Source organism: Mastigoproctus giganteus, chromosome 1 (assembly GCF_048544385.1).
Source record: "Mastigoproctus giganteus isolate SK-2022 chromosome 1, ASM4854438v1, whole genome shotgun sequence".
In the NCBI taxonomy this organism is placed as follows: Eukaryota; Metazoa; Arthropoda; class Arachnida; order Uropygi; family Thelyphonidae; genus Mastigoproctus; species Mastigoproctus giganteus.
The window spans coordinates 42360366-42387838 of record NC_143575.1 but is presented as its reverse complement, the minus strand read 5'-3'; the positions used below and the strand labels follow the sequence as shown (position 1 = coordinate 42387838).

Sequence of the window (27473 nt, the reverse complement as noted above, 5' to 3'; positions counted from 1 at the left end):
CAATTTCCTCAGCATCAAATAATACGGAATTTTAAAGAAGGAAATGAGGTATTTACTTTCAATGCAAGACAACTACAAAAGCAAGATAAGATTTGTCAATAAAAGTTGAAAATAGATTAGGAAAAAGGGGGGGGGGGGAAGTGATTCTTTTCAAAGAAATTTCCTCTAAACTCCATGCAATTATCCCAACATCACTTTCACAAGTCATTCTTCAACATCATTAATGCTATTTCAATAGCCTTAGTGGCTGCTCTCTCTCATCTCAAAATAATATCCAGGAGCTTCATCTTTATTGTTAAAAACAGGATTAGCAGCTGCAGTTCAGAATTAGCAGCTGCAGACTAGATAATCACACAGCAATCTTAATGAAATGCTTTATACAACTGGTTGACTACTGCATCGTTGTTGATGTGTTGACGTTTAGAAATTTTTTGTTGAATTATCTTCTTTGGCTATAGTGTACCAGTTCATACAGTACACCAATTTGTATGACTTATTACAATAATATCTGTGCTTCATGGACTAATTTACATATTTTGTGGACTAAAAAACTCAGAACAACTCATGAGGAGGGGATTCCATTCCTCTCACCTAAAGTGAGTTAACTAACCCCAAATTTCTTCTGCAAATGAGGCAAAGCTAGTAATTACATGCATTTGCATGTTGAACACTAACTGCATAATACAGAAACAGGCTAAAATAGGAGGGTTTAGAGCAGAGATACAATTATTAAAATTCATCTTATTCTGCCGTAATTAAAAAACCACAAACGTTTATGGTATGTTTTTGCCTGCCTTAAATAGAGGCAAAAACATAAAAAAAAAAACTGATATTTATGTTATCGCAGGGAACTACTGTCGAACCTGGCTGGCTAGAATAAATCCTGAGGCAATTAAGGCTGTTAGGTATCAGTATATCATATCTCCAAATTGATATACTGATATCATATCTGATATCATGATATACTGATATCAGTATATCATATCTGCAAATTGCAGGTATTCAATGATCAGTCTACCAGTTTGACACAATGTAAAACCTGAGTTTTTCGAAGATCCATGTCCCTCACGCAACACCAACTAACCTGCCACAATTGGGGGGGGGGGGAGAGTCCATAACTCTTCCCCTCAACCTGATAGGAATCAGACTAGGCCTTTTCTGCATGCAAAGAATAAACAGCAGTTGCAGCCACTGTGTTAGATGCAAGGACTAATCACTAATGGGCAATACAAAATAATGGTAATAGAATGCTAAAGAAAAATTTGTCAAGATGATTCTGGCACTGTGACACTGCACTATAAAAGACAGCCACCTAAACATTTGAACTGTTCTAATATTATTCATTTAAAATAAATTGAAACAGAAATATTTCCTACCTCTTGGGTATACAGCGAAAACATAGTGTGCAATTTTACATGTTTGTGGTTAATAGAAATGAAAGGAAATTAGCAACTTTGTTTATTCAGCAGTCACTGTGTTATTTTAAGAGTAAACATTCCCCACACCCCCATACAAATTATCAAACCATTCTTGAATATGACAACTGATCCTGCCCTCAAGTTTTGCATCTACAAAAACATAATCCCCCTTATCTCCGGTCTTCAGCAGAGCTGCTAGCAAACCGTAACCGGCTAGTACTAACCGACAGATTCCTGCCAAAGCAAATGCTGCCCTCACTGCAAGCCATCGACGGGGACCTCCAAGAAGTGGTCAATAATAAAAAATACAGGAAGGGTATCCTCGTCGAACTGAAAATGTAAAACTGTGCTTGGTTAATAATCTGATTTATCTTTTTTTCTCATGTGTATCTCTTTTGTAAATATGTTTTGTTAACCCCTGGCACCACCATGCCGTGACGGGACTAATTGTATGTCTATCATTGCTGCAATTAAAGATTATATTCTATTCTATTCTATAACACATACCATTCTAAAGATTTTGATTTAAGAATTGAGTTTATAATATTAACTAGAATTAGTTTAAATTGTAACTATGAAATTATATAATTTAATAACTACTTCTGCCACTAAGTTGAGCAATTCAGCCACTCAACATTTCCATATGACAGAAGACCCCAATAAGGGTATTATATGCAATTTAGCAGCAAGATGCAAAATCTGGTGGTAAATGAGCTTAGTGTAGCACAGTTCTTTCTTTTTATAAATGATCAAATCAAGCTTCTTTTTGTCATTAATTCTGATTGTTTTGACTGAAGAGGCCTTCAAGAATTAATCAAGTCTTAAAAAGGTTTTGGAATACAGGATTTGAACACAGCCCTCTTTAAACAAGTTACAGATGGCAAAACCACTATCTTATTGGGGAAGACGATATACTGATTCCTTTGTAATTTGGAATGGCAATGACAGGAAAGTTATCATCCCCTTACATTCCATTACAAAGGAACCAGTGATAGTGATTTTGGCAATGATATTGCCACATAACAAAGAATATTTTTATTTCAGTTACAAGGGATCCACAGCATTTGTCTGAAATACATTTTATGGAATGTTCTAGCCACTTTTCAACCATGTGCAATAGGCTGTTTTTGATGTGCTCTTCAATGTTGTAATTGTTGTAGCTTTTTTCCCCCCGCCACTTCAATATTGGTACCAAATATTTGTGCCCACTGCTCATGTTTTATGGTTTGAACACCAAAAAAATCACACAAAGCAAGATGGGCTTTAGGATGAATGTTCTAGCGATGCAGCTCCAATAATTATTAAGCCTCTCATGCTCCACATACAATCAGGCATTACACTAAAGCAGAAATTCCCCGCTTAATCAACATCTCTGGTCTTTTTTTCTGAATAACATTCCTCACGCGATAACCCAGCACCTCAAAATAATAACCACCAGTCACTGTTTGGTTATAGAATATCAAGCAGTACAGAATGATGACTTTCTATGCCATCAAAAAAAGGGGAACAGCATACACTTTCCTGTGAAAGATATCCTTGACAGCCCTACCTTACCGTCCTTAACCCTTTGCTGTCTAAAATTATTATTTCTGCTGTCTTCCCCACGCAGGCCATCTCTAAAATCCAAAATTTTAGAGATGGACAAAATGAAAACTCTAAACAAAATGATTACTGAATGTGATGTCAAAAATTATTTCTTTTTGGGTTTGCATGAGCTAACTCAAAAAAAAGGAGTTAACTCATGAAAAAACATTTTTATAAACTTTGTTATTTGAATTACATTAAAAAACATTTTACAAACTTTGTTATTTAAAATATTTTGTTAAAACATTTTATGAACTCTTTAGACATTTTAAATGTTAATTGCTTTATATGATTTTAGCATGTGGTATTTCTTGAAACTTTCAAAATCCTACAATCCTAGGCTTTGGAAACATGTACAATACTAGACTGTTTCTTTTCTCCCACCTCTAACACTTTTTCCACTATATACTGCAGTCTTTCATCTTTTTTGTATTCTCATCTTTCATCACAAAATTACGATGGCCATTCAATCTGTCTTCTGCATCAGGACTCTATAGCCTTTTTTATACAAAGAATGTTCTTATTTCAGAACATTCTTCTTATTCCAAAAGAAGTAGCTAAACGAGCAACTTCTTTTGAAACTGTACTTATGAAGAAGGTTCTTTTGAGACAGATCTGCCACCTTCCTCAAAAATGACATTGTTCACAATTGAGGCTTCTAAAAACCAGTAAAACAACTTTCTCCACCATTTCATTAACTTTTGAGTGAACAAATAATTTGCACAGTAATGGTCAGCTCTCTCTCTCCCCATCATTCAAATTTTTGTATTCACAAATGACAAACTGGTTTTCAAATTTGAAATTTTCTCCTCTCTGGGCATCACAGATGATCCATGCTGTCACTGTGACACTGACGAATCTTGGCACCATATAATGTATGACTGTCCTGACTATGAAGACTTGAGATCTATTCTGATCACAAAGATTACCAATTTGCCAAAGGACCAAGACCATATACTAATTCATATTCATGACAATCATAAATACTTCACCACTTTTGCACAGGATGTCTTCAACAGACAAAGAAATTAAGGAGCCTATTAAACTACCAAGTCCAATAACCTGAGAAAGATACTGGGCACTCCTCTCCAGTAGCATCAACTGCCAACCTCATCGAAACTCAATTGAACTGAAATTCACCGGGCTGATATCTGCAACTAAATCTGCAGGCAAGCAAGATCAACCGAGATATACGCAAGACTCCAAACCCAGACATTGGAGACACCAGCAGCTTCTCTGCCACAAGCCACATTGGCAATCAAACCGAGCACTCTAGCCTGGTTTTCTTTTACTCTCCTCTCCAGCCAGGGGGAGGAACGGTTCCCGTCTCCTCCCCCTTGCCACCTCCTTCTTCCACCTGGTGGGGCATGGGCTTGCCTCGCTGACTTTCTGGGGTTGCCTTCTCTATCATCCCCATACTTCTGTCTCCCCCCCAGCCTTCAGTCTCCCCCCTACTCTGTTTAACTTGCAATGTACACCCCACACAATTTATCAATTAATAATGTCCAAATTTAAACCGCACTTACATAAACCTCTCTTGGCCTTTCATATTCTAACGTTAACCCCCCCCCCCCCCACTTTTTTTTTTCCACATAGGCCCTTGCCACTGAAATCTTGGGAAACTAGGTGGCAGGGCCTACCAGAGTACAAAAAATCTACTGGGTACCTGACCTGCCTCCCTGGGGCCAAGTGCAGTAACGATGGGTCAGAAGAACAATGGTACACAACACTACACATCCTTCCACTCCCCACACTTTTTAAATCTCTGGCCTTCACAGAGTTCTGTGCTACATAAACAGAGTACACAATGCGAAGATGGGGGGGAACCCCTGGTGCCATCAGACATCTAACACAGTTTACAATTGTCACTTCAGTTTTGGTATTATAGAATGCAGAAAGTATAAGTACAGCTCTTTTGTCTTTCCATGATGAATAACTTTATCCTCTTTTTGAACATAATTATGTTTTTTCAATTTTCTTTGTGGTCTTCATCTCTGGTGGTAATCCTTTCCTATTTGCCATAACAGTGCCAATTAGGTGTATATTTAGTTCATCAAGTTCTTCTGATAGTTGAACGTTAGCATAAAATTGGTGAACAAATGAAATTCACTACCCACAACATCATGAAGCAGTTTTCAGATAAGATGAAGCATGATCAGTACGGTGAGAGTCAAGTCTAGTCTTATCAAGTTGTCAGTAGTAAGTTTTCCAGAATATAGCACAATAGCTGACATATAACCTGTTTCTGAGTTAACTAAAACAAATATATGAAGTTCCCATTTCACTGAACTTAGTTATAGCATTTCAATGAAATCCTATCCTTGGAACTAACAGTACTTTCATCTAATGCAATATTTCTACATTTCTACCTGGAACAAAATATTCGTGGAATATTTCATCTAGATAATCAATAATACTTTTTAATTTAGACTCCCTACTTTGAATTCCTTTTGCTTGCTCTTTTGTTGGTGGGCAGACGTGTGCTGTCCAAATTACCTGCAAAAATCTCTTCCTGCTAAATAGATTCTTGAAAACTGGAATTCTATCTGTTCGCTCTTCAGCTCAAGTTGCACCATATGGAACAATCAGTAACTACCTAATTTGAAAGAATTTTCTTGGCATAGTAATTTGTTTCTTTCAAAATTTCTTCAAATAAACAATGTGTTAAAAACACCTGAAAATATTAAGTTCGGGTTTTGGAATACACGATTTCCCTGAATACATGACAAAAATCCATAGTTTGAAACAGTAAAGGGAAAATATTTGAAGGAAACGTCACTTACCTTGCTTAATCTCCAATTTCCCACACCTCCTTTGACTGACAGGCTCTCGTCAACTTCTTATTCACTACTACCAGATATATTGTTTGCATATAAAATAACACTATCGTCACTATCTAACAAAGGTAAATTAATTCTAAAATGGAAAGTTGTAACAATTCCTCAATTTCTTCATCAGAAAGTCCTTTACAAGATATCAACGCCATTACTAAATACTTCACTTCTAACACAGAGTAACAAGATATTCTGTGATCGCTAAAATGAAGAAAAACAACTGGCATCTGCTGTTAAGAATTAAATGTAAATATTCATTTAGTATTTCAGAATGTTCATATTAAAGTATAAATGGGCAGCAGTACAATAATTACCAGCAGTGCAAGAAAACAAATTTTACAATCAGCAACACTAAAAGTTGAAGCCTCCAATGACATCAGATGGAAAGTGGAATTTTAGGTTATGGCAGCTATTGCAACATCAGACTACAAAGGGTTAAAGGATGAGTATACTTAAAGTATGACCTCTCTTTAATAAACTTCCATATAGCAAATTTTTTTGATTTCCCCTTGGTCATTACATTGAAAATAGTTTCCATATAACAAAGAAAATTTCCATATAATGAACTGGTTTCGAGAGACCTGAGTATGCATTGTTTGCACCTCTGGCCTTTAGGCAATAAAGCTGATGCGGTAGAAAGCATGAATTAAGAGCTGTTTTCTTTGAGAAAACAGCTCTTAATTCATTAGAGAATTACGAGAGAATAATTTTCCTTTATTCTGGAAATTCATCTGTTATTTCGCAGAAATTAGTCATCCATACTTTCACTACATTTCACCTGTCTCTCGTTACATAGCAGGTACAAGTGATCCCTAAATCAATTTTGTTTTGGTTGCTGTGCAAGTAACCTTACAATGTCTAAGAGGAAATCTGTGAGTATAGTGGAAAAAATGGAAGTGCTTAAAAGTGTAGATCACGGTGTTAAAAAAAAAAAAAAAAAAAAAAGAAAGAAACAAAGAAATTGCCTTAAAATTTAGTTTCCCTGCCAGTATATGGTGTGTGGACCACTGTGAAAAACAAGGACCTGTCAGAAACGTGTGAAATTATGCCTGTATGAAGATGTAGATGAAACTGTTTTTAAGTGAGTGAAGTTGATTCAAAACTGAAACATGCCAATATCAGGACCCATTAATAAAAGAAAAGGCTAAGAAGTACACATCTTTTCTGGGACATAAAACATTCCAAGCCAGTACTGGTTGGTTGGACAAATTTAAAAAGGGCCACAGCTTACTCGAAAAAGTTATTTCTGGTGAAAGTGGAGTTATAATCAAAGACTGTATCCATTGGAAACAGTTTTGAAAAAAATTATGGGGTACCATGAGCCCAAAGACATATTCATCATTGATGAAACAGGTCTATTTTTTTAAAATGTTTGCCAAACAAGAACACTGACTTTTAAAGGTGATAAATGTTTAGGTGGTAAAAATAGTAAGGAGGAAATTAGTTTTGGGTGGTGCAAATATGGCTAGTAATGAAAAACTGAAGCTTTTGGTAACAGGCAAAAGTAAACAACCCCAATGTTTCAAAGGAGTAAAGTCATTAGACTACAACTACAACAAATATTCTGGGATGTCAAGTGAAATCTATAGATTTCTGGATGTGCACATCAGAGTTGCCAAAAGTGAGGGGTCAAGATGGGGTGGAAACACCGATTAAGAATTGTTTCCAGGTTTTGCTAAAATGCCAATTAACAGCGATTAAAGGTATGAACTACAAGATATTGAGCAATTTTGAGAAGAACTCCAAGTGAGAGGTTTGATACAGTGGAGAAATTGTTCTTGACAAATTTTTAGGAGCTGACAATGATGTCATAGTAACTGAATATCTGAGTGACTCCAACATTTTAGAGAGTATTCAAAGAACTAGTCACAACATCGACGATGAGTTGGATGAAAATGAGGACAATATTAAACCTTCCAAACAAGAAATGTAGACAGCACTTGAAACTTTGCATCGAGGCCTTCAGTGTGAAGAAAACGTGCCAGAAAATATATCTGAGCATTTAAACAAATGCAGTGTTTATGAATTTGTATGAACAGTGTACAGGAAAATCCAATGTACAACAAAAAATAACCAAATATTTTACGAAATTATTCATAAAGTATACTAGTATATTGCGCACATCATGTAAATATTCATGACTTAATACAAATTGTATATCTTGATAAATTTGTATGTATATCTTGATAAATTAATTGTTTTAAAATTTTAGAAAACTTATTCATTCCCAATTGTTTCTTATTTATTTCCCATCTTTTACTATATTTCTGAATGTTGCATTATAGTATTTGTCACTGTTGAAAAGGTCATATTTCTTTATAATGAAATTTGTTTAACAAATTTTTTCAAGCAAACAATCGATTTCGTTATATAGAGGTCCAACTGTATTGTTTGGATAGAAAATAACACTATCATCACGACAAAGTTATATTAATTCTTAAATGGAAGGTTGTAACAATTCCTCAAGTTCTTCATCAGAAAGTCTTTTACAAGATATCAACACCATTACTAAATATTTACTTCTAACACAGAGTAACAAGAGCATCCCTGCCAGTATGTGTAATGGATCGCTGTGATCCTAAAAGTGGATTCTGTGATCGCTAAAATGAAGAAAAACAACTGGCACCTGCTGTTAAGAACTAAATGTAAATATTCATTTAGTGTTTCAGACTGTTCATATTAAAGTATAAATGGACAGCAGTACAATAATTACTAGCAGTGCTAGAAAGCAAATTTTACAATCAGCAACAATAAAAGTTGCAGTCTCCAATGACATTGGATGGAAAGTGGAATTTTATGTTATGGCAGCTATCACAACATCAGACTACAAAGGGTTAAAAGATGAGTATACTTAAACTATGATTAAATTTTATCTTATACCCATTTCTGTAAAGGCAAATGACACATGTTGCAAGATGGAATGAATGCAAATTCAGCAACCATATCATTCCAAGAAAACACTGAAAAGTTTTTCTTTTTTAATCGTTTATCACTGTAGATAAAACATAGATTTGTCACTTTGATCTAAAGACCATATGACAATTGTACCATCCATCTTCACATAAACATTTATATAAAAGGCACAAAAGGAAAGACAAAGTGTGGTATAAAATCCTAAGATCTAACTTCACATAATATTTAAAGACAATATCTTACTTACTTAGTGATCAAATTATAAACTTTAATCTTTGTATTTAAAATACAGTACAGTTGATTTATTGGCGTCACACATCCAACATTTCACCACACTTACCTAAAATACCTGGCCAGGCTAAGTCTTCTGCATCTTCTTTTTCCATTCCTGGAGCTAATCTACTGAAATTATCTAAGGAGTCTAAGAGTGGAGTAAGTAAATGAACAGCTCCTGATTCTTGCATTACATTTGGTGCTAGAAGCTCCAACATGACTAAGCATATTAGTAATTCAGGCAATAATACACCTAAAAGAGAATTATATAGTTTACTTTATAAAGTTTAACATTCATTATTTATAACATGTTTTCAGTAATGTATGTATACAGGTAAAATGTTAGGGTAACAAACATCAGAATAACATAATATTCAGTAAAACAAAATTATTTTTCACCTCTATCAATTTACAATGCAAAAATGTTTCAGTTTAATGGATATCATTGTAGCAAATATATCAGTTTAGCACAATAAAAATTCATCCTACTATTTAAAAATAACCATTATAACAAAATTATAAAATGAAAATCCTTAAAAAATATGGCACCCACTTTCTGAACTCTACTTGGTGAAATGTCTATCCAGACAACTGTATACATGTATGATTAAGTACCAGACAACTAATTAGTAGCTTCGTTGTATGTCTATTGGTCATGTAGCATTTCACTTAAGATAAGGCTTTCCAACTGGCTGACAAACTTGTACGGGAGGTCTGCTGCTTGCAAACAATAAGGTGGGGGAGGGAATTTGTTCAGGAATTTACAGAAAAATCCTTGTTGAAACAGAGCTCAAAAAATTTACTTTTTTTTAAGAAGTAATTATTTTGTATTATGTAACTAGTGTTCTGATATTTTTGGTTACCCACGTAACTTTGTTATATTGACATTTCACTGTGTGTGTGTGTGTGTGTGTGTGTGTGTGTGTGTGTGTGTGTGTGTGTGTGTGTGTGTGTGTGTGTGTGTGTGTGTGTGTGTGTGTGTGTATTGTTAGCTTTACTATATCAGGGGTCCCTTGTCATTGACAAGGGACCCTGTCAGTTCATTGTCAGTGTCCCTCGTTTCTGATTTTTCTCAATAATACTAGTGAGGGTATATAGGGAACGATACCAAAGTTTGCTGATCATTTTAAAGTGGTAGGATGGTTAACAATTGGGACCCGGCTATGTTGTTTTCAGAATGATAGACTGGTTACACATATGATGAGAAATATGAAAAATTAAGTTTAATTTAATCCTGCTAAATATGGAAAAAAGAAATCTAGGAGTGGCATACAAACTAGGTGACATGAAATTAAAAGTGCTTAAGAATGAAAAAGATTTAAAGGTTAGGATATAAGCATACATGAAATTTCCTTACAGTGTACGTAGGTGGCCAGGAGGGCTGATGGTGTACTGTCAATGATCAACAGAACCTTTGGAAGGAGAATGTTATTATCCCTCTTTATAAAACAATAAAACAATCAGACCTCATTTGGGTTATTGTATTCAGGTCAGGAGGCCTCACCTCAAAAAAAGCACACAGGACTCACTCAATAGGGTCAAAAGAAGGGCAACTAGACTGGTTGGATATGCTAAGAGTTGTCCCTAAAAGGAACATCTTGGAAGAAAAGGACTGTTGGCCCTTAAAAGGAATAATCAGAATGAATGAGGAAGGTATTTTCAAATTGGCAGGTGAAACAAGGGCAAAGATACACAAATATAAAATTTCGGGAAGCAAGAGAGTAGATCTCTTAAATTTACCTCTTCCCACATGCTGCTAATCACTGGAATAAGTTTGCCTCCAAGGTAGTCAAGATAAAGAATCTGACAAAGTTCAAAACAAAATTAGATTGTTACTTTGCAGGAAAAGGACAAACTGAACGGCTCAGGGTGGTGATGGGGTTTTTTTTTTTTGGCTGATACAGAATAAGTTGTCATCATTTGGTCTGAAATTGAAATACTGAATTGAGATGGTAGATATGGGGAGATATGGAGTAGTTGTTGAGTGTATGCATAGACCTGCCCTTGGCAGAACAGAGATAGTGAATCAATAATGAATAAAAAAAAAAGGTAAACTGCAGCCATTAACAACCCACTGCGAGATGAAAGCCTCCTCAACGAAACCCTCCTCAACAATTCATGTTGAAGGAAATGGACCATAATCTGCCATGCTGGTCCAGTGCAGGTTGGCAGATTGACCGTATTTAGCAGTCAGGGGCTTGAACCCCCGTCTACTCAAGGAACGTGTGCTACTGCAATCCTGCTCTGACCACTTGGCTGTGGCGGCCTTAATCAATAATGAATATAAGAATATAAATATAATATTTATATTATATCAATTTATATTATATTCTATTATATTATATTATATAATAATATATTATAGAATATAATAAGAATATAAATTACACAAGTTGTCCCTACAGTGCCATTACCAGGAATATATATGGTATTATTTTCAAGGTGGTGATATCATATTAATGAAGTCATAGTAGTATGACTTCATTAATTTAGTCAACTAAGTAAATGAAACTGCCATTATTGTAACACAGTATCATAATATAATTCAAATCTCAACTATGGAGAAAGATTATAAAGTATTTTCTCATAGATAGGTGCTGAAGACTCAAATTTTGTTGTTGCTGCTGCAAAAGCTTATACATGAAATGTATATAATTGCTATGACACAAACCATTTGTAAGTAAAAAAATTGTCTCTGCCATATTCCAATAAATATAAAGAACTTGTTACACATTCAATGCCCTATCTCCTAGTAGTGCATGCTACATTTCAGTGATAAAGATCAAAAAGAGAAAAGTCTCTACAAGAGAGAGAGAGAGAAATCATGTAACAATATTATGAACAAATTATTAACAAAAATAAAATAAAACTACACATGAACATAAGCATTTAAAAAATACCTGATAAATCTCCTTCCAATACAGAAGCAGCCATGGAAAAATGATGGGGACTAAGAGAAGCCAATGTTGCTGATACAGATAAAATATCAGCAACATACAGAGTGAGCAAAATTATGTACTTTCTTAACACAGAAGCTGCTCCTGCTCTTTCTGTATCTGAAATGACAAACAAATACATACATACATATATATATATATATATATATATATAACAAATAATCCATATAAAAACAAAAATAAATTAATACATAAGCCAGTAGCATGGCAAAACTGTAGATCAAAAATTAACATAAAAATTAAATCAACAGGGAGGGGGAAAGTAAATGTAACAAGACAGAAACTGTAGCCAAAAGTCCCCAAATAATTTAGAGTTCAGTTAAATCCAATTAATAAATCCATTTTAAATTTAAAATAACGCCAATTACATAATAATTTAGCGGCACCCCCTTTTAAGGTACCAGTTCTGAGAGACGCGAAATATCACCAAAAGGACTAAAACGAACTACTAAAAGAAAACAAATTAAAATAATAGACTGACCATTATGCCCATATCGAAGTACCACGAGGCCAATAATGGTCATGGAATCGCTGCATTATTGGCCTCGGGGTCCTCCACTGATATGGGGTATAATGGTCAGTCTATTATTTTGTTAATTTGTTTTCTTTTAGTAGTTCGTTTTAGTCCCTTTTGGTAACATTTCACGTCTCTCGGAATTGGTACCTTACAGAGGGGGTGCCGCTAAATTATTATGTAATGGGCGTTATTTTAAATTTAAAATCGATCTATTAATTTAACTGAAAATTCGGGGGCTTTCGGCTACAGTTTCTGTCTTGTTACCTTTACTCCCTCCCCACCATTGATTTTATTTTTATGTTAATTTTCGCTCTACAGTTTTGCCATGCTACTGGCTTATATATTAATTTATTTTTATTTTTATATGAATTATTTGTTATGTACTGAGCATCATGTGGAGGATGTGCATTTTGCTGCCTCTAATGATAGCTTAATATCTATTTATTTATTTTTTTATTTCATGTTATTATATTCTAATTTTTTAAGCCATTATGCAAATATATATATATATATATATATATATATACAGGTAGCCCTCGTTTTGCACCCATTCGCAATAGTGCTGATCACTAACCACAACGCCATTTTTATTTTTATTTTTTTATTTTTGCAATTTTTTTTTTTTTTTTTGCAATTTTTTTTATAAATTGAAAATTTAAAATCGTCAAGACAAAATTTATCGGCATCGTACTGTGCTATGTATCTTGTACTGTTGCATGATTTAGGACAATCTGAGCCAATCAGCAATTAGTGCATTCGTATCAGAGACGAGAAAGATTCCTGCCCTCAAAGTAGCCACTCGTGGATGCAGGTGGTAAAGGTCCATGCAGTGAAGCATTCAGTCGGTTGTTGTTTATGCTATTTACACATGTTGATAATTTATTAAACTATCATTTTTTTATTAATCATTCTATTAATAAATCATGTTATAAAGTTTTTAATTTAATAGAATAAAGACACGCCATGTCTGGTAAAAGTAGTTAATTGAATCCTAGTGCAATATTTGGAGGACAGAATCTGATGAAAGCTGCCCTAATTGTGTGTAGGACTATGAACCCTCCATCGACTATTACTACAACTATGAAGAATGCTAATAAAATAAACCAATCGATGCAAAGTGGTAGGTAAAATTTTTGGTGCCCGGAACCTAACCCTGTGATTTCCAATTGACTCCGTTATATAAAGGGTTCCATTTGTGCCTGTCCCCCCCCCAGGAACCTAACCTCGACATAAATTGAGCGCTACTTGTGTATATATATATACAGGTAGCCCTAGATTTCTGCATTTTTTTGCAGAAAGGACTCAATGACCATAAGGAATATATAATGGTTAAATGAGAAAATCTGGGATGCATATAAACTACAAATGGTGATTGGAACTATGGAAAATATGAAAAAATACGAAAAATAATAAGAAAGTACTTATTGCTGTAAAATTCAATTTCAACTTCATCTTTAGAGGTCATCCACTGAAATCACAAGACAGAAAACAATAAGCAGGCCTCAGTTTCTGACATGAAATATATGCTCAGGGTGCAGTGGTGGAGGTATGGAAATTTGAAGTTGGTGATTAAAGAGATTAGGCCTAAAGATCAAGATAATGCATGAGAAAGGTGACTGTATAATTCATGGCTGACCCAACAGAGGCAGAAAGCAAAAAAGGAAACGTTAATATCAAATAGAAAGAGACAGACAGTGAAACATAAAGCAGTGCAAAAGTAACTCAAAATCCGAAGAAGTAGTCAAAAGAAACTTCCTGAATCCAACAAAGTATGAAGCCAAAAGAACCCTGAAGCTATGCGAATGCATATATAAGCTGTATATACCATAGTGACCCAGTGTTTCAAAAGTTGGAGACAGTAAATTACAAAAATGTGTGTTGAAGAGTCAAATTAAATATATGAAAAAGCACTGCCAAGGATAGAAAAGAAATTAAATAGCATTTACTAGGTGCTAAACTTTGCGGAGGCAAAAGAAGTTAGGCACCTCCGTAGTCAGGTGGGAAGGAGCAGAGGTGCATAGTACACGCTTCTTGATTAGACCAGAGTTCGAGCCCTTCACCACCAAATACGGAGGATGCCGAAAGGTCAGGGAATGACCATCGCATATTCCCGCAATATGGCCTTAGTTGCTAATGCTCCTAAAAACCAAATAACAAACAAACAAACAACAAGCAAAAGAAGTTTTTGGTAAAGCAAGAAGATAGCATCTCTATATTGTGTTGGGTAAACTAATGGCTCATGAGAGATAAAAATATAGGGTAGTAGGAAAGTAAAAAGTATACAGAATATGAAAGAAATAGGTGGGTTCAGGCAGAATTGACCGAGCCCACCTGTTGGGTCAGACATGAAATATACAATCACCTTTCCCATGCATTATCTTGACGTCCTTAAGGTTGTCGCAGACATTCTCTCAGATATGCCAGACAAGCTGTACTTGCTGCCTGGAAGTCTAAAATGCTGATTGAAATGATATTCGGGTGACACTCAACTCAAGTCAAATGGACCCAATTTCGGTGAAATCTGGTCGATCTGTGACAGCCAAATCCTCTGCACCTTCACGATGGTGAAAATATTAGAAATCCTGGGTATAACCCCCCGTGTGCAAGCACAATGTGGGTGACCACCCAGGAGTGAACCAGTGGTCAAAGTGTGGCACCCACCTTACATGGAGGAATGCCACCCCTCTGTGTTACCAGGCAATACTAGGTGGTAGATGACTCTCATCAACCAGTGCAATACCACCACTTTGCTTATTGGAGGCTTAAAGTGTTGGAATCTCCAGAGATAAGTTCTGGTCAAACCTTCCCCATCTCTTCCATCATGCAGTATGACTAATGTCTTTTGAGGTTATGATGGACATCATGGCGAGATCCAAACTTCCTTACATTTCGAGAGTACAGCTCTAAAATGGTGTTCACAGGCCGGCCGCAAGTTAGTACACTGGACTGAACCTATTGGTAACTCTCTAGGAGGCTTCCAGATCAGCTAGTGTATAATCTTGCTAGCTCTACTCTGCCATATAGTGACTGGAGGGAATCCAAGTAGTGTGTGTGTGTGTGTGTGTCTGCGTGCGCGTGTTTGTGTGTGCATGGGGCATTGTTGAAGCCATGTTATTACAAGGATCGGGGTATATTCTTACCATGTGAACGCCATTCAAAAATTTCATTACTTCATACAGCATGTGCCACCCACTTTTTCTTACTATTGAATACACCATGAATTGTTAAACTAATAGAGTAAGCTTATCTACAAAAAGATCTAAACCTCCCAAACACTTCCTAGTCCATTTCACAAATATATGTGGTCTCAGTTCTAATCTCAATGACGTCCATTTCCACATGCAGTTTGCCAAACCCCATGTACTTTTTCTAATAGAATCTCAGTTACCTGTTGATTCAACCACTGCTCATCTCAGTTGCCCAAATTATTCGCTGTATAATTCCTTTCGTCCCAAAGGTACACTTGTTCATATATACCCGTTATGATATTCCCTGTCAGAGACTTGATAATTTGGAATCTCCTCTTTTCAACCTTCTCTGGCTTAAAATCTCTCTACCTCATTCTGTCAAATTCATCTGTTGTCTCTACCTTTCTCCCAACTCCACTAATCACTTGAAGATCTTTGACTTCCTCTCTTTGCAGCTTGCCTTTCTCTAGTCCAACTTGCCTAACAGTGAGGTAATTTTTCTTGGTGATTTTAATGTTCACAAGATGCTGAGGCTTTTGCAATTACTAATGACCTTGCACAGATTGTTCATTTACCTACAAGAATACCGGACACTCCTAGCCAACACGCTTGATCTTTTTCTCACAAACAATCCTTTTAAGTACAGTCGAAGTGAGTGGTCCTTTAGGCACCTCAGATCACAACTTGGTGATTGTCTCTTCTCCAATGGAGCCTTTATCTCATGGCTATTCCCAACCTCGTGTTGTTTGGCATTACAAGAATGCAAAATGCGATGACCTGTGAGAATCCTTTTCTTCTTTTCCTTGGTCGGATTACTGTTTCAAAAATTCTGATGTCAATGTTTGCTCAGATCGTGTCAGTGAAATTATTCTTGTAGGAATGGAATCCTTTATTCCATACTCCACTAAAATCTCATCCTTTATGCAAAACTTGGTTTTACAATAAATGTGCTAAGGCTGTTCAAAAGAAGAATGTTGCATATTGTAATTGACTTGTTTCCAATTCTTCAGTTTCATTTTCTGCCTACATCAAAGATCGCAACAATTGTAAAGCAGTTATTAGTCAGTCCATACTAGATTTTGAACAGCTAAGAGTAGAAAACTTGTTTCTTGCCCTAATGGTAGCGAAGCATTCTGGTCTCTTGCCAAAGCTATTGGCCACAACTTTTGCCTATCTCTGCTCCCACCTCTGTGAAAACCAGTTGGTTCTATTGTCACTTCAGTTAAGGATAAAGCTGACCTGCTAGCATCCCATTTCTCTTCCAACTCATGCATTAATGATCTTGGTAAAAACCTCCCACCATTCTCAACACGCTCTATTCAATGCCTCCTGTGGTCTTCCATCAAAAGGATGTTAGAAGGGTTTTGACGAATCTTGATGCTAATAAAGTCCCAGGTCCTGATGGTATTTCTCCACTTGTTCTCAAAACCTGTGTTCTTGAACTTACTCCTGTCCTTTGCTGCTTTTTTCACTTTCTTATTCCAATGGTGTTGTTCCTTCTGCTTGGAAATTTGCTCATAACCAGCCAGTTCCTAAAAAAGGGTGACAAATCCCTCCCATCCAATTATCATCCCATTGCAATTACTTCTATAATTTCTAAAGTAATGGAGAAATCAATTAAACGCCAACTCTTAAACTACCTTGAATCCTTCTGTCTGATCAACGATCGCCAGTATGGATTCCATCAGTGTCGATCCACTTATGATATTCTGGCTTATGTTATCCATTTATGGCCAAATTTAATGGAAAAGTTTGGCGAAACACAAGCAGTTGCTCTTAACATCTCAAAGGCTTTCAATCGTGTTTGGCATAAAGGCCTTCTGAACAAGTTTCCATCTTATGGTTTGCCAACTGTTTTTTTTTAATTGATTATCCAGTTTTCTTTCTGAATGCGCACTCAGGGTGATGGTGAGACACATGTGTGTGAGACATGTCTAATTCCCCTTCACTGTGCTTCCAGATTACCAGAACATCACTACATACAGGATGTCACAGTTTTGGGAGGGTAGAGAAAGAAAATGGTTAAATTCTCAAATTTAGACATGCACACCTAGCAAGCAGGGAGGTGTGGGGGGGGGGGTGTCTCATGTTTAACCATCACGTCTGCAAATAAAAGTGACTTAAGAAAATAAAATAGGCTAGTCCTGTTGGAAAGCACCTCAGACTTTAATCAAACCTTAAATAAGTAAAACAGGGACATTTGTACAAGATCTACTATACAAATCAGCAATCTTTCCAGATCTACTATACAAGTCAGCATTTTTTCCAAAGTGTAAAGTTATCACAAGAAAACCAAAAGAAAGTTAAAAATTGATACATCAGTAATTAATAAATGAGGCAGCAGTCATACTAGATAATGTGACATACAATCAAAAAGTTTCCTCCACTTTGACTTGCTCTTATTATCAACAATACCCTTGAAATGAAAAATAAAAGATATTGCAGTTACATAATTTTTGACAAAGTAATATGCACATGTGCAAAACTAATTCCCTTTTCACTTGAAGATAACATAAACTTATCTAATAATTTAACAGCAGCCACAAGCAGAGGCAAAACTTATTCTTGCAGTGTTTCAATCGAGACATGCAGCAGCAACCTAGAAAGCAAGATATGAGGACTACAAGGCCTGTCGTGGGAGTGGGGGGGTCCTTGTGCAGCAAGCATGTGAATTGTCTTAGGGACACTAAGAGTAAAAACAGATATGCGTATTTTCTTGTTCACTATAGTGAGGACCACAGTATATAAATTTGAATCAGCAATGACTCTTTGGGTATTAAGAATCTTCAGAGAACCACTAGATTTTTGAAGTGATCATAGTGTACTGATGTGGGATTTATTTCAAGATGTAACTACTATCAAATGTAGAGAGAAAGGTGTAAAGAGAAGGTTCTTTTTCAAAGGTGAGTACAATAGTCAAAAAGTTTTTAAATTCTTTTCATTAGGATCAACTGTTGTTATCAAAAATTGCAAGGTCTACATGGGAAGTGTTCAAGGAAGTAACTTTAAAAGCTACTAAGCTTTTCATACCAACTAAGATATATTGTTCAAGGTTTAGACTTAAATAGATGTCACCTGAACTGATAACACTGGTGCCAGAGAATAAAATTGCATGGGATAATTATAAATTATCCCATGCAAGATTTTTGATTGATGATTCAAGTATGCATGCTAGTGAAGGACATTTTGAACATCTGATATAATTCTGTAATGCAACCAATTTTTTTGCATCTAATGCATTTGAAACCCCTCTTTTTTTTTTTTTTTTTGGTTTGTTTACTAAAACTTTCTGAGATACTTTCAGTATCTCAGAATCTCCACTCAATTCCAGTATCTCCACTCAAATTTTCAGTGGACATAGAAGCTTCAGTAGGTATAAAACTAGTCTACAATTAAGTCATTAAGGGGATCAGTCAACCTAAAGTAGATTATGAGAAGACTTTGCTAAGAATGAGAAGAAAAGTAGAAGGAAAGGGGAAAACCACACTGGTCCACTAAATATGAATGGCATAACTATTGATGACCCTGTTCAAGTTGCTGATAAACTAAATATATATTTTACATCTGTATTCACACATGAAGAAGTTATTAGGGTGGAGATATAAGAAGTATATACATCATTCTAACTGAAACGTAAATGATTTTGCAATAACTGAGGGTAAAGTGGAAGAAAAATTGTTGTAGCAAAAAACTAAACCAGGCACCTGGATTGACAGAATCCACCAAATTATATTGAAATACACAGAGAGGAGGTAAGCAAACCTATATAAATAATTATGAGTGCATCTTCAGATTCATGGGAGGGTCCCTACAGATTATAGATATGCAAATGTCAATTCTATTCACAAAAGGAAAAGTGAGCAATTAAAGATCTGTAAACTTGACTTCTGTTTCAGGAAAATAATGGACTCAAATGGTTAAAGAAGTAATGTAAAGTGATCTTGAAAGAAATGCAGTGATAAAGCAATCAGTAAATTTGTTAAGATGACAACCTCTCTGACAAATCTGGTCAGCTACTAAATGGAGCCACAAAGGAACTGGATGCAAAAAATAATTTTGACAACATATACTTGGATTTCAGTAAAGCTTTTCATACTGTTCTACATAAAACACTTCTGTACAAATTGGAGCAGTGCAGCATTAAGTGCTGGTTACTGCTATGAATGAAAAAATGGTTCAGTGGAAGGAGTCAGAGAGCAATTATGGATTAATGTTATTAATAAAGCCCCTCAGGGTTCAGTGCTAGCCTCGTTCTGTTTTCAATATTTATTAATGACATTAATGAAGATATATCAAGTTTAATACTGAAGTTTGCTGATGACATAAAGGCAGACAGGGTGTTAATAACAGGAACCAAGGTATGCTACTGCAACAAGACTTCGAGAAATTAGGTAGATTGGTTAGAAGTGGCAACTAAGGTTTAACATTGATAAATGCAAGGTACTGCACTTTGATAACAATAAATCCAGAATAACATACCATTTGGTTGATACCACACTCAAGATAATGCCGAACCCCATTATCTAGGACAGCTCACGGTTTCTGTTAAAGATATAGAGTTATTTTGGCAGCAAGGACAAGGAGGTGATTGTCCAATTGTATAAGGCAATGGTTAGTGTGCAGCCCGCAGGGTTTGTGCTTAGCCCGTTCCTCTGGTCTATTGTCCTGGACGAATTCCTGGGCTTGGACCTTGGGGGAGGGGGGTTGAGCCTTTTAGCTTTCGAGGATGACCTTATCCTGCTGGTATGTGTGGACACCAAGGAGCCCTTGGAAACAACTGCAAATGGAGTGCTTATGAAGCTTCAGAACTGGGCAGCCTTGCACAACCTTACCATCTTGGGAGAAAACACAAAATCCATTCTCCTCAAAGGCAGACTACAAATTAGAAGACCACCTACAATGAAATTAAACTTCACTCCCTTCCAACTGCACACAGAGGTTAAATACTACTTAGGTATTTACATTGACTCGGGTCTTACTTTCCATAACCACCTGAAATATCTAGCCACCAAAATCTGGAAGTACGCCACCATGATCAGGAGGGTGAGTAAGGCTGACTGAGGCCTGACGCACAAAGCTCTGACCATCATATACAAAGCTGTCTATGTCCCGATAGTTTCCTACGATACCTCCACCTGGTTCAGACAAACTACGCTAGCAAGAAACAAACGGAAGCTGGATACAATTCAAAAGTTCATGCTGCTATCAATTTGCAGGGCATGCCGCACTGTTAGCACCCCTGTCTTGCAAGTCCTAACAGGATGTCAAAACTACCAACTACCTAGAAGTAGTCAGGTGAGGCCTATTCTACCACCTTAGGAAAGGAATTCCAGCCGAAATACTAAATCTCCAGCTGGATCTTGCATATGACCCAAAGATGGAGAAGAGGAGAACCAGCCAACACCTACAAGTGATATGGCAACAGAGCTGGAAACCACGCAAAAAGGAGACATCACTAGACGATTCCTCCCAACCATAAACCATACTCACCCAGAGTCCCCTCCCTGCTTCTTGCCTGGTTTGCACATGACATTTATCGCCACTGGACAAGGCCCCTTCCATCAAAAACTTACAGCTATGGGGATTGAAAGAGATCTGTGGTGCCACTGTGAGAAGTCTTGGGGCATCTCGTGTATGAGTGCCCTGCCTATGACAACAGTAGACGCAAATTCTTTACCGCAATTCAAAGGAATCCACATAATCAGGAGTCCTCGCTGCTGCTTGATGAAAACACGTAAAAGGCACTAACCGTGTATGCACAGGAAATCTTCGCACTGAGGCAAGCCAAGATTGCTGAAATGAGAATAATGTTGGATTATGCTCCTCAAGGCCTGTGAATCAGACAGGTGTGGGTTAGCTCTTTCTCTGCTAGAGGACTCTGCCCTAACAACTTGCTAACCCTTTAAGGGTAGGAACACTGCTGGCACCGTTCTGGTGCAGGATACTGCTGCAAACCCGTTATAGGGTAGGATCAGCTGGCACCATTCTGGTGCGGGATTGCTGGCTCCCTGGAGAACTGCTGAGTGCAGGATTTAGACTCCAACCCACAAGGATTGGATACTGCTAGCACTGTACACATGCAAGATTGCTGGCACCTGTCCTCTGCAACTTTAACTCCCTCTCCCAGACCCCTATTTTCGCCTCACAAAGGGCAGACTCCTCAACTTTTAGTCTGCCCTCCTTTCTCCTCTTTCTGTCCCTTCTTACCCCCATTCTATGTTTCCTTTTTTTTTCTTTTTTCTCTAAACTTGGCCTCTGTCAGGAAGCTCAGGCAACCCTGGCAAAGACCAGCCAGAGTATGATGGGCAAACTGGCTCACTGCCCAGGGGTAGTGGTGGCAGTGGACATGGGGGTCCCACTAGGGGCTCTGCAGCCAAGCAGCCAGAGACACAACACAAGAACAAAACATAACACTACTCTGGCAGAAACCAGACATTACGCTTTTTCTCACTTTTACAGAGATTCTGCACTTCTTCACACAGTACGATGATGCAGATGTGGGAAACCACCGGTGGTGCCTTCCACAAAATACTATGCATCTTGAGTACTGTATACAAGGCTGGAAGCCTCAGATTCACATTTTTCCTCTTTTAGAAAGGATGTGGATCCATTGGAATAAGAGGTTATTTGTTATTTGGTTTTTTTTTTTTTTTTTAGGAGCATTAGCAACTAAGACCATATTGCTCCGGGGATATGCGGTGGTCATTCCCTGACCTTTCCGCATCCTCCATATTTGGTGGTCACGGGCTTAAACCCCAGTTTAATCAAGAAGCATGTGCTATGCACTGCTGCTCCTGCCCACCTGGCTACGGAGGCGCCGCAGTGTCTAGGAACTAGGCACTTGCATGGAGAGATCTGAATGAAGTGCTTAATGCTTTAAATGGATTAAGCAAACTATAATGCTGATGGTATCATATTCTTTCTTGGATGACACTGCCTCTGGGAATGTTGAAATACAAATCCTTTGCAACACTATCTTCAGTACTGTTCCATTAGAAGTCAATACTCTCATTTAAAATTCTGTACACAACAGTTAGAACAATTCATATACAAATTTCATTCTACTACACATGGTGATATACAATACTTAAGCAATGTTAATTTGAATTTTTGGGGTTGATGATAGGCTCCATTAACAAAAATTTATGATGCATTTCCATTAAGATTGCACTAGATGGCAATATTAATTTTTTAATCAAATTACAAAAATGTATCATATAATCAAAGCTAAAGAATCATTTCTTGGTAATAACAATGAAAGGTTAAATTTGAAAGTGTCTTCACTTCTTCCCAGACATGAGTCTGGGAAGTGAAGGAAGTATATGATGAGAGCCTTGTCAATCAATTCAGCCAAGGAAAGACTGAAGGTTCTTCAAGTAGAATTTTTTTCAGCATGGTCTGTGCTTGTTAACAGGAGAGACTGCTTCTACCAGGACAGGATTCACTTAAATAGAAAAATTACAAGAATGTTTGCTGATACTATTAAAGCAGTGTTAGGTGGGTCAGAAAATTGCTAGCTTGGGGGAATACATAGATTAATAGATCAACAGTAACAGCAGAAAGAGGTGAAATTGGTTCTTGCACTACTTCTATTGGAATGGGCAACAGCCTGGAAAGCAAAGTGCCAGGGATTTTAAAGCATGCTAGGAGCCATCATGGAACTTGAGCTGTGTTAGAGTAACTAAGAGAAAGAACAGGTGCATGTATACTTGCAATTTTAGGAGAATAGTAAATAAATTTGATGAATTTGAAGTACTGGTCAAGTACATTTGAAGTACAAGACATCAAATGCAGAACATTGTTCGGATATCATAGATGTGCACTAAGAAGGGCAACAAGATTGGCACACAAAAGGGTACAGTTACCAAGGGTAAAAAGGGTAAAGTCACACAGATATAAGGAATGCAGAATTTGAATCTGGGGAGTATAATGTATACAGGAAGAGCTACAGAACTATCAGTGATATCTCATGATACTTTGTTCATAGTAGTGAACTACAACAGTAGTATGAGTGGCAGAGATTTAATTGTATCTCATATTGTGACTATCTTCACGAAATACCATGATATTGCACTACCTTGAATAAGTAATGTTTTGCCAATGGAGAAGGCTATTGTTACTTATTCTTGGCAGATACCACCACCCACATGGCACCGTTTCAAGACTAACTGGCCTATCATTGGTGGGTGAGTAGGTGCTGCAATCATGCCAACCCAGTTATGAAGTATAACTCCACAATATGAGAGATGCTTACTTTTTCGAAGTAGTGCAATATCATGGTACTCATTGTTAAGGTAGTTCAACATAAGAAAGGCATCTGGGTGGAAGGGATCTATCCCTTTCATCCCATATTAAAGGAGGCAGCAAAGGAAGTAAGCAAGCTCTTAGCCATAATTATGAGAGCATCCTTGGATTTACGGGAGGTCCCGGTAGACTGGAGAAATGTGAATGTATCTCCAATTCACAAAATGGGATCAAAGGCAACACCACACAAGTAATTATAGACTTGTTAGTTTAACTTCTGTTCCAGGAAAAATAATGGAGTTGCTAGTTAAAGAGGTCATGCAACATTATCCAGACAAGACTGCAGTTATAGTTCGTGCACAGGGTTTTTTAACATCGGTTGGTTAAGGAGAAATCTTGTCCGACAATTTGATTGGATACTATGATGTGATCACAAAGGAACTGAATGCAAAAAATAATGTTGATATTATATACTTGGATTTCAGGAAAGTTTTTGATAGTGTTGCACATAAATGACTGCTGTCCAAATTGGAGTAGTGTGGCATTAAGGACAAGTTGTTGCTATAGATAAAGGGATGGTTGACTGGAAGAAGACAGAGTGGTAATCAATGGACACTGCTCTTTATGACTTAATGTTATTAGTGGAGCCCCACCAGCATTCAGTGTTGGGCCCATTGTTTTCTATATTTATCAATGATATTGGTGACGGTATATCAGGCTTAATGTTCAAGTTTGCAGATGATTCAAGGGTTGGCAGGGTTGTTAATGACAGTATGCTACTGAAATATGATGTAATATGATGTAGAAAAGTTGGACAGATGGGCTGAGAAGTGGCAACTGAAGTTCAACAATGAAAAATGCAAAGTACAGCATATTGGGTATCAGTAACCTCAAGAATTAATTACAAGAACTTCAACCTTAAGAACCAATTACAAGCTGTACCCAGCCTCTAAAAAAAAATGAAGCTTATATTCAGTCAAATAAGGTATTAAAACATACAAAGACAAAGAATCTGGATATACAGGACAAGGAGAGGAGGGGGCAATGAACCAATCATTTTAATTATGACAGCATCATTGGACTCATGGTAAGATTCTTTAGGACTTGTGATGTGCCAATGTAGGGTATCGCCAATCTATAAATATTCCTAAGTGAAGGAGTGTACAACAAACTGATCAGAAATAGTAATCTGAAGGGGAAAAAGCTTGGTGCTGACAAGTGAAAAATCTTATGAGTCACATGAGTTGCTATTTTGAAAAAGATTCATGATTTGAATGCAGGAAATAATTTTGGCTTTGTTTTCATTAGGGCTTTGGTAAAGCATTTGATTCTGTCCACATGAGTTTGACTGGAACTTGTAAGTTGGTAACACACATACTAGCAAAACTTTTGTGGATTTAGTGGATGACTTTTTTATAGCAGCATGTTATAGAGGCAACAGGAAAAAACAATACTTTTGATCTGATTATCAGCAGCAATTCTTCGTGTATTAAGAATCTGCAGGTAAAAGACCAACTGAGTGGCAGTGATCACAATGTACTGATGTGGAATTTACTTAAAGATGTAACTAACATCAAGGGTAAAAGGGAAGAGTTTTTGTTTTAATAAAGAAGATTACAGTGGTCTCAGGAAGTTTTTAAATTCTATAGTGGAGAAAATGTTCCCAACTGCAAATTCTAAATGGGAAGAATTCAGGGAAGTAATTCATAAAAGCAACTATACCAACTGCCATTTAGGATTAAACCTAAATGGCAGTGAGATAAACTGAGATGTGGTGGAGAAGAAAAAAGCATGGGATGCATATAAATTATAAGGTGATATAGAAGCCTATTGTAGATATAAACTAGTCTGCAATCAAGTCTCAAAGGAGGGTAAGCATGGTAAAGCAGATTATGAAAAGTCTTCAGCAAATGATGCAAAGAAAACCAGAAAAGACTTCTTTACTTATGTAAACATTAGAAGAAAGAGGATGAGTCATATTGGTCCACTTGATATCAATGGTTCTGAACAAAATAAATGTGTATTTTGCATTTACATTTCACACATGAGGAATTTTTTAGGGATGGGGATGCCAGAAGTGAGTATTCTGGCAAGGAGCTGAATGAAATTGTGATAACTGTCACGTTTGGGCAACCCACCATGACATTGACCACACCGCGATGTCGTGATTGTGGATAAGTCCCGCCACTATCGACGACGCACCTGGTTGGAGTCATTGAACATCAAATGCTCCAATACCTCAGTCAACAGGAACTGCGGATGTCAAGTCCACCCTATCATCAAAACAGCAATCCTGACTATTGACAAACGCTGGCAATGTCCGCATGCATCACAGCCACAGGCTTCAACATCCAACAATTAATCACGCACTTCAAGTACAAGATTGGCAGTACATGCCCTCATGCTCCATTCTTAACTGTCAGTTTAACTGAGGAAGGGTGACAAAACAACTGAAAGCTTTTTGTTTGTGTGTATCTAATCTAATATATGTATATTTCCTTTTATTAAACTTGTCACAATCTATTTTTCTATCCATTTTCGCTCTGTGTTACAGTAATTTTAGTTTTGATAATAAAAGAACTGGATGTAGAAAATAATTTTGATATCATATACTTGGATTTCAGAAAAGCTTTTGGTACTGTTGCATATAGAAGACTGCTGTACAAATTGGAGCAATATGGCATTAAGCCATATTACTGCTATGGATAAAGGGATAGTTGAGTGGAAGAAGATAGGAAGTGGTTATCAATGGACACTTCTCTTCATGAACTAATGTTTTTAGTGGAGTCCCCCCCCCCTCAGGGTTCAGTGCTCAGCCCATTGTTGTTTTTTATATTTATTAATGATACTGATGAACCTTAACAACTAAGTTTGCAGATGATACAGAGGTTTGCAGGAGGGTAATGACAGTAACCAAGCTATGGTACTGAAAAAGGTCTAGAAAAATTACACAGATGTCCTGAGAGCTGAGAAATGGCAACTGAAGTTTAACATTAACAAATACAAAGTACTACATATGAGTAGTAGTCCTACACTAATGTACCAACTACATGTTACTACAGTGAGGATAGTGCAAAAAAAACATGGCATTAATTGTGCAGTCAGATATGAAGTTCTCTGAGCACTTCAGACAAACTATCAGGGCAGCTCATGGGATTTTGTCAATGATATACAAGGATTTTGCTAGCAGGGATAAGGAGGTGATTATCCCATTTTAAAAAAAGAATGGTAAGGCCACATATTGAGTACTGCATACAAGTCTGGAAACCTCATTTTAGGAAGGATCTGCTGGATTGAGTGCAGAGAAGGGCAATGAAATTGGTGAGGGGAACAAAAGGGTGGTTATACCAAGAAAGGCTTCGGTTCTGCAAATTGAAGCATCTGAAGACTAAGCACCAACGAGGTGCTCTGATTGAACTGTTTAAGGTTTTGAATGGATTGAGTAAGTTCAATGCTGACAGCATTTTCACTTTTGTTCACACAACAGAGATGAGGGAGCTTAAATTCAAACTGAGGAAGGATGGTTGCAGAATAGATGTGTGGAA

General features: G+C 36.8%; 1 protein-coding gene across 1 annotated transcript in view; it reads right to left on the bottom strand.

Annotated features, from left to right (window-relative positions):
- The window catches only part of HERC2 (E3 ubiquitin-protein ligase HERC2), a 971627-nt gene that overhangs the window by 739223 nt on the left and 204931 nt on the right, over nt 1-27473 (bottom strand). The window contains exons 21-22 of the mRNA XM_090372402.1: nt 11923-12078; nt 9090-9275 (exon numbers count right to left, since the gene is read on the bottom strand). Coding sequence (XP_090228528.1) covers nt 9090-9275; nt 11923-12078 — 342 coding nt within the window. The remainder of the gene's footprint in view (nt 1-9089; nt 9276-11922; nt 12079-27473) is intronic.